Source organism: Phyllopteryx taeniolatus, chromosome 12 (genome assembly GCF_024500385.1).
Source record: "Phyllopteryx taeniolatus isolate TA_2022b chromosome 12, UOR_Ptae_1.2, whole genome shotgun sequence".
Classification (NCBI taxonomy): Eukaryota; Metazoa; Chordata; class Actinopteri; order Syngnathiformes; family Syngnathidae; genus Phyllopteryx; species Phyllopteryx taeniolatus.
This window is the reverse complement of record NC_084513.1, coordinates 1,134,552-1,149,636: the sequence shown is the minus strand read 5'-3', so window position 1 is coordinate 1,149,636 and position 15,085 is coordinate 1,134,552. Positions and strand designations below refer to the sequence as shown.

Sequence of the window (15,085 nt, the reverse complement as noted above, 5' to 3'; positions counted from 1 at the left end):
TTTTTGTTCATTTAGCGATGGCAGTGTGTTTGTGGTATATACAGTATGAGTGGAAATAAAGCCTGCAAGGAGATATAAACCTCTCCAGAATTATGATTATTGTTAAGAAATTCAAGAGACAACGTATGGAAGTAGTGTGAACATAGCCCAGTGATAGCAACTGAAAACACCTACTCAGAAACTAAACTCGGTTAACTAATAAATCATGAATCCTGCCACAAGCGGTGTGTTTGTGCCATCATCGTCTCACTTGAGTATTTGGATTAGCAAAGAGCATTACTGCACTGATGCTAGTTTATTTTCCATCGCTATGGCAACCCGTTCAGGTAGCAAACCATTCACCAATCCACCTTTTTCCTTTTTCTAGCATACAAGTTTGTTTTGTTTACTGCGAGTGTTGTATCCCTGCCCTCTATGAACCTTGAAAACAAAAATGAAATAAAATAAACAAAAACATTCATGATAAAACAAGAGTACTTTTAATTCTTATTATTTAAAGCTATTGATAGCTCATCCAGAAAGGGACAGACAAAGAAAGGCAGAAATAATTTAAGCTTAAAACTAATTTGTTCTATATTCATTGCCTTCCACCACAAAACTTGCAAGTCCTTATATACATATATACAGTAGAACAGTTTGGCCGCAAACACAGTACTGATTCTGGGCCCAACCAGTACTGCAGATTGTGTTGCAATGGTTGCTGATGTATTGATCTACAAGTAAGATCACGCAGCCAACCTCTCGCCAGCGAGACAAGGTGCTCAGACCATCCCGCCCCCAAGCAAGGGAAACCTCCATGACACAGAAGCCAAGGACCCAAGCACAGAAAAACTGCCAGGAGTCCAGGAAACCTTCCCATCCCGCACAGCCAAAGTGCTAAGGCACCTCTCTAGGGCCCTGGGCAAAGGCCAGTCCCCGATGTTCATAAGTATGCCCACGCGTACTCGGCCCCTCTCATGGGGTCAACTCCAGAGTGGAAGGGAGTCAACCCCACTCCAGAGGAGTGGTTTCAGAGCCCTAACTGTGCGTTTAGGCGAGCTTGACTATATTTAATCAGAACTTCTAAACCTCCCATAACAGCTCAATGTCCTTCCCTGTCAGAGAGGTGATGTTCCATGTCCGTAGGGTCAGCTTCTGTAGCCAGGTGTCAGACCGCCAAAGTCCCCACCTTCGACTGTGGCCCATCACTCATATTTCTTTATTTCCAAAATATCTCTCCCTTACTATCCCGCTTGGCCCCTCCCACAAGTGGTGAGCCCATGGGAAGGGCAACCCACGTTGTCTCTTCAGACTGTGCCCAGCCCCATGGGTGCCAACTACCAGGCACTTGCCATGGAGCTCCACCACTAGGCCTGCCTCCAGAGAGACGCCCCGGTGGACCACGTCCGAGTAAGGCAGAATGTTTTTCAATAATTATTTTTTATTTGTCACAGAATGCCACACTTTTTCAGGTCTTCCATCTAGGACCTGTTTGCCTGGGTGACCCTACCAGTGCCATGGAGCACCTGAAAACTTAGCTCCTAGGATTACTGGGACACGAAAGCCCCTCCACCATGGTAAGGCTGGTTTAGGCATCACACTTCTACACCTAAATTAATATTGACGCTAGCTCGTTGCTGCCACTGAATACATTTGTTTACACTTATTTTATCAAGACAAAGATAAAAACATAAAAACCTCATCAAAAGGATCATACTCCTCAGTCTCCCTGGTGAGGTTATGCTGGACAAAATTCTTCAAAATCAATTACCTGATAATTGATGAATAACGGCCAACCCTTAAAAATATATACATAGATACAATAAAGAATTTTGTCGGATGAGCTGCATTTGAAAATCTATTTTCCTCTGGTATTTAATACAGTACACTGGGGACATTTAGAGTACAATTGTTATGTTCCTGTTTTAGTTTCTGTTTTGTGTTTCAGTTGCCTTGATGAACACTGGTGGGTGGAGTCTCCTTGTTACGCACCTGCTTACTATTTGCTGTTTGATATTTTGACTAGATTTTTGGTTTTGGCATCTCCTTTTTTACCGTGGCTCCGTCCAGTGGCTTTGGTTATATTGTACAGGTATACGTTATGACTTTTCCCCCACACTGCATTGACCTTTTGTCTTTTTGTGTTTTGTTACCGTATTTCTATTCGTTCACTCAAGTTCTATGTGCACCCATGTGTAATGAAACTTTTATTATTATTTAATCGGTGTCCAGAGTTTGCTTTGGGATCCTCGTTAACGGTTTATAGCAAAACCTGACAGCTAAATTGAATACAGAGGAGGTAGAAAAAGGAGGAAAAAAGGAGGAAAGAAGAAGCCTCTTAGTTGAATAGGAGCGCTGATATTTCCAGCTCACCATGTGCGCACATGCCCTTTCTGCATTTACCAACGTTCCGTAAACAAACAGGTCACAATAAAAACACAAAAATGTCAACACTAACATGCATAGAAGTACAGGCTTCTCGTTGCCAAACCAGGCCAGGGGCGGCTGCGGGGGTTGAGCGAGTGACTAATGCTAAAGATTTCATGTTATTCTTTTAGACAGACACACATACACATAGTCGCCACAATTATCTGCCACACTTCATTCACGATAAACATCAACGCCCAAATGTCAACGTTGAGGATTTCACATTAGCTGCCGCCAAAATGTGAGAAGCAGTTTAATGATATAAGAGGTATATTGTTTTCATGTAAACATATTACTTTTGAAAAAAAATCATCCAAATTTAATAGGTTAAAATCGATTATTTTGTGGGGGAGGGGTTGTTTCCTTGAGAGAGGGGCAAAGTAACTGTACTACCATGAAGTGGAATGACTGGTTAACTATGTATTGCCATAATAGTTAACTGATTTTTGTCCATCGTGGATTTTGAGCTCATCGTATAAGGGTATGTTATGTAGTCACTCCAGCCGTGTTTCCGATGAGCAGTACGTCAATGTTTGGCACAGTAAGGATATTTCTTCATTTCCAAAATATCTCTCCCTTACTATCCCGCTTTCCAGCATCCTTACATTTGGTCCACGGGACCCTCTTCACTTTTTACCCATATTGGTAAACCTACTGTACTACCACCAAATGGACTGGAGTTTACTTGGGATTGACGTCATATGTTGAATTTGGATAAGTATGCATTTTTCATTATTTCCATCGTAATGACTCCCAAAGTATCTGACGTGTAACCGTACCATTTCTCACCATACTCTTGCCACTGGTTGCAATGGCTTGGTATAATTTGCTGCTGACCATTGATTGGTCAATAGAGAATGGTCACTTGTGTGTTGACAATGGAATACAAAGAAAACAAAAGGGATTGAAGTCTTAGCTGTTTGTGTACAGTACTTACTCACTTTGTATTATGTATTTTGTTTCCATTCATGAACTATTGTAACATTGTCTGGACTGCAATTAGGGCAGTGAGAAAAAAAATTAAACTTAAAAAATAATTCGGCTAACTCGGATAAGTTAACCAAAAAAATTGGTTGATGCAAAAATGTGTACCTTGAGGCGATAGAAAATATTAATAAAAGCATATTTGCAAAGCCAGGACCGAATTTGCATTGCCCGGAACCATTTGGCCTCTGTCTTTGTTTACCGCACGGACATTAGTTGTAGACGGATGCACTGTTGGACAAGTAAAAAACATTGCCAAAATGACAGAGGAGCATTTGTAAGTGATTTTTAAGATGCTATAAAATGTGTAACTGAAGATGCTATAAAATGTGTAACTAAAAGGTAGTAAGCGTTTTGTTTCCCCCACTAATGCTAATCAGGAATGCTAACCATTCAGCAACGGCTATTTCTGTTGTCTCAAATTCTGTAGACTAAATGTATGCCATACACTCAGTACCAACATACTGTATACAGTTTAAGGGTAGAAGTCCAGCCCTCATACAAGAGAATAAAATGCCAGTTAGTAGTTTTTAAAAAAAAAAGAGGTCGGGGCGACGATTACTCAAGCACTCGAACAAATATCGAGGTTAATCGATTCTAAAAAGATTCGATAGTGACAGCCCTAGCTGCAACATACCCAAAATCCATCCATCCATTATCTTAACCGCTTATCCTCATTAGGGTCACGGGCGTGCTGGAGCCTATCCCAGCTGACTCTGGGCGAGAGGCGAGGTACACCCTGAACTGGTCGCCAGCCAATCGCAGGGCACATATAGACAAACAACCATTCACACTCACATATACACCTACGGGCAATTTAGAGTTTTCACTTAACCTCCAATGTATGTTTTTGGGATATGGGAGGAAACCGGAGTACCCGGAGAAAATCCACGCAGGCACGGGGGAAACGTGCAAGCTCCACACAGGCGAGGCCGGATTTGAACCCGGGGCCTCAGAACTGTGAGGCAGATGTGCTAACCAGTCGGTCACCATAGAGTATCTGAACAAATTACTGATCATCCAGAAGAGATAATTAAGAACAATTTGTCAGTCTGGCAGACATGAACCATCTGCACCTCTTTTTAGACATTACTCAATATTACCTTTTCATAGGCTCCATATTTTCCATTCCTGCCTGTTCATGTATAAGTAAATCAACAATAAGGAAGAGGATGATACCTGACACTTTTCTTTGCATTTTCAGTTGACTAATTTTTATCCAACTAGATGTACCAATTTTCATCTACCCTTCTCCTGGACATCTAGTCATCAATATTACGGTAGATTTAGAGGTCCAAAACCTTGGAATGACCTGGATATATCTTCTAGCTACCATCTTACCCAGCCTTTAAAAAGTCATTGAAAACACACCTAATCTTTTTTCCCTTATTGTAATGAAACCCATATTCTGCATTTTTTTCATTATTTTTCTGTCTATAATTTTTTTTTTGTTTGTTTATGATGTTCCTGGGATACCCGTAAATAACACTTTCATATGATTTCCTGAAGGGAGTGGAATGGAAATGGGAATGGGAGTGGAAACTTTTTCATGGAGAATGCTGGCATGCAGCACTGCTCCGATGTTGCGTTATTTACATAGCTGATGCAGAAATCGCCTATCTTGTGGTGGTATCGCAGGCTTGATCAGGATTTACCGATCCAAACCATTTTGTGAAGCCTGGACCACATGACATCAATCAAAGTTTAGGTTTTGAAGTAATGGTGGCATTATGTATTTCAGATAGGTACAAAATCAAAGAAAAAGATCATTTTCACAAATCAACCAGAAGCGAGCAGGGAGAGGCCCCCTTTTTTGGAATGGTCACCTCCTGACCGAGCCCGTTTCTCCGTAGGAGCTTTCATGTTTCATTATGAGCGAGCCAAAAGAATTTCAGACTATAAAGACAGAACGAAATCTCCCCTGTAGGATCGGGTTGCGGTGGGTGGGTAGTTTGCGCCTACCCCTCCTGGAATGCCAGTGTGGTGCACATTGAGAGGAACTGGACTGGAAAATCAATGACTCCAGCAGATCAAAAGCGATCTGGCAGCCAGTGAGTTTTCGCTCTATACAATCTCACATACAGTACAAAAAACAAGACTTGAGCCACTGAGTTTAGCCTTTTTTTAAAGTACCAATATTAATCTAGTATGGACAAATTTCATTTATTTTTTAGATGTATGGTATCATTAAAATGTTTTTCGCTATGATAAGATTGGACAGTGTTTAGCAGCGTACTAAATAATATTTAATTCGGGGCAAAGTTGAGGCCAGACTTCCCGCAAATGTTCACATCAGACAGATTTAATTAACCTGATGTGCCAGATGGTTTATATCACAAAACTGTTTGTCCACATGGAAAAGAGCTCATAGAACTTGTGTAGAGAAAGGCAGACTAAAGCCTATTTTACACAGAGATTCCAATAAACGTCTGCCGTGATGATATCCATCAGTCATTGTTTACATTCTTACGGGCGTCTCGTACAAGTCATTGATGGTGTTATGGAGGGATACTCAATACGGTTACGGCACTTTCCAAGATCAGATGAGCTTGGGTGTTCTCAGAGTAGTGGTTTGGCCGTAAGCCACACTTGACTGTGACTGACTTGACTTGACAGTGCGCGGATGACCAGTCCATTAATTGTGTATTTGAGGCTGGCATTGCACTACGTGGGCGCATGGCAGTGCACCTTAATTGAAAAATGTTTTTCTACATTGGGTGCTGGTTGGGTCAGCACGTGTAGATCGGGACTTCTCTCTATGCTAACGATACACAGACAGCCTGTAGAAAAGGCCCCAAAGTCATCAATTGTTCAAGAAAAAAATATGAACAGCTATAATTTAAGTGCCTTTATTTTTTATTACTTTTGTGTTCATTTGTATATTTGTTTTTCGAGGGGTCCAGTTCACGTAGCTTGTGCATGAACAGTGACTTCACAGTGGCTGGAAGCAGAGGTGCGACTCAATCGGTATAAATTTCGTTTGATTGTGCGTATCAATGACAAAGTAAGTTTAAGTGCCTGTTAGCGTTAGCCATTATTTGCTGCACCAGAATATGTTATTAGAGAGGTTTACGTTTTATTTATTAGTGAACGTTAAACCCGCTGCACACTGCGTGATGCAGTCGAACCCGATTGGAGCGGACCATTGCATAAAAATAAAAATTGCAGTACCTATGCACCCCCGTACATTGAGGGATTAGAAATATGGACGGCATGAACAGTGAGCCTGTATAGGCATTTGATGCTGTATGTAGAGTATATTGTACTTTATCACATTTATTAAACCATAAAAAGATAGATTAATAGTTAAGGAAGAAGCAGGTTGCTCAAGAGAGAGGATGAGGGTGACAGTAAATGCGAGAAAGTGGATATTTTAAAGGAGTCTCGCTGACTCCATTCTTTTGAACATACCCAGTAATGTATGTACCTCTTGTGGACATTTTGGTCACAAGCACATTATAAATTCTGAATAAAGTTAAGTATTGATGTAAAACACAATATTTGATGCCTTATATAGTATTTGTATGGCTTGAGGCAGTATGTCAAAGCTTATGTACATTTTGATTTGCTGTAAGCGGCAACATTGCGGCTATTCAAATTTTGAATCATGGCAAAATCGGTGGCAGGCTGATTGGCAGTTCATTAAAATAGTTCTCAAACCCAAAACACTGCACGACGGTTCAGTCGGGTTCGGCCGCATCGTTCAGTGTGCGGCAGGCTTTGCATTTTTAAAAAGAAATGCTCTATGTTCTTAACCCTCTTCTGATATATGTGTTTTGGATTAATGACAGGTGTTGTGTAATGTTTTATCCAACTATTTTAATTTATGTCAAAATGGAAATTACATTTTATTTTAGTTGGTATTTTTGTTGTTTTGAATGAAAAGGACATTTTTGTCACGAACGGATGGAGACTGGACCCAAGAGCAGACGGAGGCTGAGAGGTTGTGATGAACAGTTTATTGAAAATGGAAATGTAGATGGTCCTTGAGATACAGTGGCGGGTTGTTGAGGCAGAGGATGCGTGGCAGGCAGTGATGAAGACAGGCGGCTGGCTTGGTGACAGAAATCCACTTGGCGAGGGACACGGAGTAAACACTGAGGACAAGGAAAAATACGGAGGTCAGAACAATGACAAGGGTTTGAGTAGCTTACGTGGAAAATGGGGAGCCGTTGTACCGCTGGGGAAGATTCAATACTCCGGTGTGAGTTTCCGGGATCTGTCAGGCTTTTATGCAGGCGATAATGAGGGCTGATTGGTGACAGGTGCGCGGCCGAGGAAGGTGCTGGAAAGAGAGAGAGGGAAGGGGAGAGAGAGAGGTCGAGATGGCGCAAAGGGCCACCAAGGCTCCAACCGTAGTACTGCAGGGTGGCTCATGAAAGTACCCCCCTCTCAACGGACGCCTCCCGGCATCCTGCCAGGCTTCCACGAGTTAGCCGCATAAATGTTTGATAGCATGGAGTCGTCAAGGATAAGCTTACTGGAAATCCAGGAATGCTCCTCCGGACCATACCCCTCCCAGTCCACCAGGTACTGGTAACCCCTCCCCCTGGGCCTCACGTCCAGGATGCGCAAAACCGTGAAGGCCGAATGGTTTTTGATAACACGGGGGGGGCGCAGGGGATACGGCCTGAGGGCTCAAGGCGTAGTTGGAGACAGGCTTAAGCAATGACACGTGGAAGGTCGGAGGAATTTTTAGAGACTGCAGGAGTTGGAGATGAACAGACGTGGGATTTATTATTTTAGTGATGGGAAACAGACCGATCAATCGTGGAGTGAGTTTGCGGGATTCTGTTTGGAGTGGGAGGTCACGGGAGGAAAGCCAAACTGACTGGCCCACCTTGTAATCAGGTGCAGGGAAACAGCGAAGGTCAGCAAGCCGTTTATTCCTCGGCGCAGATCGGACCAAGGCCGCCCTGACCTCCTTCCACACAGACTTGACCCTTCTCAGGTGATCCCTCACCGCGGGAACCCCCACCGCATATTCCTGTTCCTTAAACAATGGAAGTTGGAAACCGTACCAGGCCATGAACGGAGACATACTGGTGGCGGAGCTGGTGAAGGAGTTGTGGACGTATTCGATCCATGCAAGGAATGCGCTCCAGGAGGTGGGGTTGCGTGCGTCAACGCAGCGAAGGGCAGTCTCCAGGGATTGATTTGCCCGCTCCGTCTGGTCGATGGTCTGTGGATGGTACCCTGAAGACAAGCTGGCTGCTGCGCCCACTGCTTTACAGAATTCTTTCCAGACCAGGGAGGAGAACTGGGGACCCCGGTCAGAGACGATGGGGATATCGTGGAGTTTGAAAATATGATGAACAAGGAGGTTAGCAGTTTCAAAAGCAGAGGGTAGCTTGGGAAGGGGTACGTAATGGACATATTTAGAAAATCGATCGACAACAGTGAAAATCATGGTGTTACTTTCAGAAGGGCACAGACCGGTGATGAAGTCTAAAGCGATATGGGACCAGGGGCGGCTCGGGATGGGTAAGGGGCGCAGCAGACCAGCTGGGGGCAGGTGTGACGACTTCCCTCGGGCGCAAACGGATCAGGCTTGGACGAACCCCCGGGTGTCTTTGAAGAAGTGCTGCTGGATGAACTGGATTGTACGGGTGATGCCGGGATGACGTGAGCTAGGAGTTGTGGCTCCACTGAAGGACGTCAGAGCGTGCTGAATTGGGTAAGAATAGTCGGTTCAGAGGTCCGGTCTTGGGGTCAGGGTCAGTCTTTTGAGCGTTTTTGACAATACGTTCAATCTTCCATGTGGCAGCACCAACGAAGCAGGAGGAAGGGAGGATTGTTTCGTGTTCTACCGGGCTGGAAGGGGGTGAGTATATGCGGGATAGGGCGTCAGGTTTGTTGTTGCGGGATCCAGGTCGGAAGGAAAGGCTGAATTTGAATCGGCTTAGGGCCCAGCGAGATTGTCGGGGGTTAAGGCGTTTGGCGGAACGGAAGTAAGAAAGGTTCTTGTGATCAGTCAAGATGATACCCCTCCAGCCAGTGCCTCCACTCTTCCAATGCCCATATTATGGCTAGCAGCTCTAGGTTGCCAACGTCGTAATTCCTCTCGGCAGAGGACAGGCGACGGGAGAAAAAGGCACATGGATGAAGTTTCTGGGACGAGGAGTCCCGCTGCGAGAGGACGGCTCCTGCCCCAGTGTCCGAGGCGGCAATCTCCATCACGAACTCGAGGGAGGGGTCGGGGTGGCGTAGGATGGGAGCACTGGAAAGGGTTTTTAGTTAGTTGGCTGAAAGCTTTGGATGCTGCCGGAGTCCACTGAAAGGCGGAGCTGGTGGAAGTAATGCTGGTGAGGGGAAGTGCGACCTTGCTGTAATTGCGGACGACGCGGCGGTAGAAGTTGGCGAAGCCAAGGAAACATTGTAGTTCTTTCCGGGTGGTGGGAACGGGCCAGTCAATGATTGCTTGGATTTTGGCAGGGTCTGGTTGCAACTGTCCTTTGGCGATGATATAGCCTAAAAAATGTACGGAGGAGAGGTGGAATTCGCATGTTTCTGGTTTGATGTACAGCCGGTTTTCGAGGAGGCGCTGTAGGACCCCGGTGTTTTTCGGGGGAGCAGGAGAAAATGAGGATGTCGTCCAGGTAAACAAAAAAAAACCGGTTTAACATATCACAGAGGACGTCGTTGATGAATGCTTGGAAGACTTGCGGGGGCATTGGTTAATCCAAATGGCATGACCAGATATTCAAAGTGTCCGAGGGGGGTATTGAAAGCGGTCTTCCATACATCCCCCTCTTGGATACGGAGGAGGTGGTAGGAATTTCGTAGGTCCAATTTGGTGAATATCTGGGCATCGCACAGGGGTTCGAATGACGGGTTGATGAGGGGTAGTGGTGATTTGTTCTTTATGGTGATGTTATTGAGTCCACAGTAGTTTATGCATGGGCGGAGAGTGGTGTCTTTCTTTTAGATGAAGAAGAATCCGGCCCCAACCGGAGACGAGGAAGGGCGAATGAGTCCAGAAGCCAGGGAATCACGGATGTAGTCCTCCATCGCCTTTTTCTCCAGGCGGGAGAGATTGAAGAGATGGCTGGAGGGAAGAGGGGATCCCGGCAGGAGATTTATTGCGCAGTCGTAAGGGCGAGGGGGTAGAGAAATGACCAGGTCTTTACTGAACACCGGAGAGAGATCATGATATTCTTTGGGGACTCGGGAGAGGTCAACTGGTGTGGTATGTGGTGGTGGGTTTCCAGAGGGCGGAATAGCAGAGAGCAGGCAGTGTGAATGGCAGTGAGGGCTCCATCCAGTGATGGATAAGCGCAACCAGTCAAGGGCGGGGTTATGTTGTTTAAGCCAAGGAATTCCAAGGACTAATGGGTCTCAGGGGAAAGGATAACGAAAAGAAAAATGTTCTCGCGGTGATTTCCGAAAATGAGCAAGGTGAATGAATGGCACTGTTTGGTGGGTGACAGGGGAGATGATTCTGCCATCCGGGGCTGTGACTTTTTTAGGAGATGGTCGTGGTTGGAGAGGGAGTTGGAGCTGATGTGCTATACCTTCGTGAATAAAATTATCGTCTGCACCGGAATCTATAAGAGCAACTACGGGTGTGTTATGAGCAGAACCTAGAATGCAAGCAGGAACGGTCATACGGGAGGGAGCGCTAGAGGACATGGTGATTTGGATCACCACGGCGCTCTCGGATCGTGGCGAGCCTCGTCTTTTGGCCGCAAGGGGCATGTGGCAATGAAGTGGCCTGATAAATAAATACACAGCCACTGGATTACGCGACTCTGACGTTGCTGGGGATCTAGACGTGTGTTACAAATTTGCATGGGATCATCAGGTGCAGTGGGGGGGTGACGAAGGGGAAGTAGGTGGTGCAGAAGGCGGGTGAGATGCTGACAGCGCGGCACTCACGGTGAAAGTAATTTTATGCGTTCGGACCCCCCTCTCTCGTATTCTCTCACGTAGTCTGTTATCTAGGCGAATGGCAAGTGTAATAAGATCCTCGAGAGAGAGGAGGGCTCGTCCTGGGCAGCGAGCTCGTCTTTAAGTTGCTCCGAAAGGCCTTTCAGAAAAATCCCCCTCAGCGTAGCGTCATCGCCACCCGCAAGTATCCGAAATTCAATGGAATATGCAGCTACAGAACTAGCACCCTGAGTGAGCCTAAGGAGGCGGTGGGTGGCTTCTCTGCCCTGAACGGGGTGATCAAATAGCTTTTTAAGTTTGGCGGAAAAATAATTGAATGACTGGAGTACCGGGGAGGAGTTGTGCCATAACGTGGTGGACCATTTGGCTGCTTTGCCGTGAAGGAGGTTAGTGACAAACATAACCTTGTATTGTTCAGTGGGATAACTGTACGGTTGAAGGTTGAAAACTAGGGAGCAATTGAGGAGACACTGGCTACATGCACCTAGGTCCCCGGAGTAGGGACACGAGGTTCTTTGTACAGGAGGCGGGGTGGCTCGGAAGCTGCGGGCTCAGAAGTAGTACTTACTGGGGGGTGATCAGATTGAATCTTCGAAGAAAGGAGGGATACTTGTTGTGTAGAGATTCCATGATTTCTTGAAGAGTCTTTTCTTGTCACCCTATGTGGGTGCCTTGGAGGGTAAGTGCATGTTTTAGCGCCTCCGGGGTTGCTGGGTCCATTTGTGGCCAGAGTATTCTGTCACGAACGGATGGAGACTGGACCCAAGAGCAGGCGGAGTCTGAGAGGTTGTGATGAACAGTTTATTGAAAATGAAAATGTAGATGGTCCTTGAGATGCGCTGGCAGTTGTTGAGGCAGAAGATGCATGTCAGACAGTGACGAGGACAGGCGGCTGGCTTGGCGGCGTGATGGCAGAAATCCACTTGGCGAGGGACATGGAGGAAACACTGAGGACAAGGAAAACATGGAGGTCAGAACGATGACAAGGGTTTGCGTAGCTTACATGGAAACTGGGGAGCTGTTGTACCGCTGGGGAAGCTTCAATACTCTGGCGAGAGTTCCCGGGATCTGGCAGGCTTTTATGCAGGTGGTAGTGAGGGCTGATTGGTGTCAGGTGCGCGGCCAAGGAAGGTGCTGGAAAGAGAGAGAAGGGAGAGAGAGAGAGGGCGAGCTGGCCCAAAGCGCGACCCAGGCTCCAACCATAGGACTGCAGGGCGGTTCATGACAATTTTGTTTTGAATATCACAGTATTATCGCATACGGCCTAACCAACCTCGATAAATGGACCTTTGCGTCATTGAAATAATTATGTGTGGCCCTTTAAGATTTGTATGTGAGTACCCCTCGTATAGTGGCCTGTCTCCCATCCAGATAATGTTGGTTCAGTTCCTACTCAGAGTGAATGTGAATGTGAGTGTGAAGACTTATCAATGTGAAAAATGTGTCACTGACTGGCAACCAGCACTGGGTTCCCGAAATCTGCTGGGATAACCGCCAGCTCCCTGTAACACTAAACAGCATCAGCTGACCACATCAAAACCCCTATGTGCCAAAATTTTCACCAAAAAGGATGCTGATGGGTCCACTCATTTATTACCAGCCAATTGTATCAGTCCTCAGACATAATCTAGATTTGCTCATCATTGAAGTTGTAAATGATTTTCTTCTCGACTGCTCCTGTGCTCATGTAGAACTACCCTACAATGTAATGGCTTCCTCCTTGACGTTGTCCCCAAAAAAGTCTGGAAAACTGGCCAAGTCTTAATGTTGTATTATCCTGCTGACAAACAAACAGATGCAGGGCATTCTAAGCGCTCTCAAAAACTGAGCGCTTTACTGCACCTTCAGATGACAAGTATTTTATTCAGCAAACGGCAGACTGTACAAGTGCACAAAATAGTGCAGTATTGTTGCATGAGTGCTCAGCAAACCAGATGTGTCGAGTGGAAAAGCCACCATGAGGACCTTGGCATCTGACGATGGCCTAAATAGAATTTTGGGGACTTTTCAGAGATTGCAAAATACATGGTTGAGAGGAAGTTGTCAGCCCATGAACAGTTGTTGGGATTTAATGACATCTTCAAATAATCATTTGATCACTTTACGCCTTTACTGACCTGCAGCAAAAGTTCTCCTTCAGGTATCTTAGCGTCCACAGCTCCTGCTGCTTTTCCATCGACATTATTTTCGCTGACTGGAGTGACTCTGTCCTGGTTGGTCAGGGCCACTGTGGGTGGGGAGAGGAGACACATGAAGCTAGATAGAGGGGGTGGGGTGGGGGTTGGGGGTGTGCAGACATGGTTTAGTCCTGTGATGCTAAGGAGGCGAATGTTAGTGTACTTTGGCTCATTGCATCTTTAATTCCCAAATACAAAACCGGTCTAAATTGATGAGGGTTGCCATGATAAATGATCAACATTCATTCATTCATTCATCTTCCGTTCCGCTTATCCTCACTAGGGTTACAGACAAAATTGTAATTAATCGGGAATGCTTTATATTTCTGAAGACTTTCATCTTCACACAACAGTCTTGGGCTACCCACATTGTGTTCTTAGTCGTTAATCCAATTTCACCTAGATTATTTTTTTAATCAGAGATTTTTTTTTTGTAAGAGTACTTGAGATTTCATCATGGGAGAAAAGGAAAGATTCTATTCCACTTGTCCTCATTGAGTTTGCGGGTAAGATGGAGCTGGGCCTAGCTGACTAATGGGCGAGAGGTGGTGTACACTGGACTGGTCGTCAGCCAATTGCAAGGTTATTCAAAAGACACAGGCACGTGCACGCATAGACCCCAAGTGGTGCTCAAGCACCTGCCCTTTTGCTCAAGACCAAAGACTAATTAATACCTTTGAACAATGAAACCCCTTGGGTGCTGCAGAACAACGTGGCTTGTGTTTTAGGATGTGACTACAAAAATGTCAGGAAAAGTTAACCGTCCTTTGCAAACAACAAAAGTGCCAACCCAAAACCTCGTTGTCCCATCATGTCATACGTCACTCCCTCGAACCCCCAGGTCAGCGGTCATCATGGGTCGCGGCACGGTGCTCCTGCAGGGTTCAGAGATTGATGTGCTGGCCCCTTGCTCTCTTTCTCATGACATCACCTCATGATCGACTAGCCCTTTTGTCTCACAATGTTGGAGACCTCATTCATGAGCATCCCAGTTATGATCATATCCATTTGATTCAGATATTTTCACCAAATAGTCATTCAAATCAGCCATTTGCACCCCTGCCTCACACCGAGAGGTCCTGGGTTTGGCTTGGTCTGGTTTCTCGTCTCAGGCCCTTCTGTTTGGAATTTGCGTGGGGTTTCCCTGACGACTCTAAATTGCACATAGGTGTGAACGGCTGTTTATCTATACTGTATGTGCCCTGCAAATGACTGGGCACCAGCGCAGGTTGTACCCCACATCTTGCACAATTTTAGGGATTGGGATAGGCTCCAGCTCACCCGTGACCCTAATGAGGGCAAGCACGAATTAAAAACACTCTGGACACTTGATTAGGTACACCTACACAATAATATGAGATCCAGTACAAGAGATGCAAAATATAATGCATACCAAAAGCGTCAACATCAGGCTGCAAAAAGACTAATATAAACAATAATAATTAAAAAAAATACAAATACCCGTAGTAAATCAAATAACTCCAAAATGTTCCAATAGTATTACTATTAGTATCCTAATGTCTGTTATATTTGGTTGGTTTACCCAACACATCGTAAATCGAAGGTATGCAGCAACATGGCTAGCAGCTTAATCCAGCTTGTAAAAGTGGGCCAGCACAAAGCCTCTT

General features: G+C 45.4%; 1 protein-coding gene across 5 annotated transcripts in view; it reads right to left on the bottom strand.

The window, feature by feature from the left end:
• The window catches only part of LOC133486524 (aryl hydrocarbon receptor-like), a 59,398-nt gene that overhangs the window by 21,020 nt on the left and 23,293 nt on the right, over nt 1-15,085 (bottom strand). For 2 of the 5 annotated variants that reach the window (XM_061791823.1, XM_061791824.1), the window contains exon 3: nt 13,398-13,507. The exons of 1 other annotated variant lie outside the window; for it this stretch is intronic. In XM_061791823.1, coding sequence (XP_061647807.1) covers nt 13,398-13,507 — 110 coding nt within the window. Of the gene's footprint in view, nt 1-11,848; nt 12,228-12,307; nt 13,537-15,085 lie in introns of all 5 variants that reach the window. 2 more of the 5 variants (XM_061791825.1, XM_061791822.1) reach the window with 2 other exon arrangements.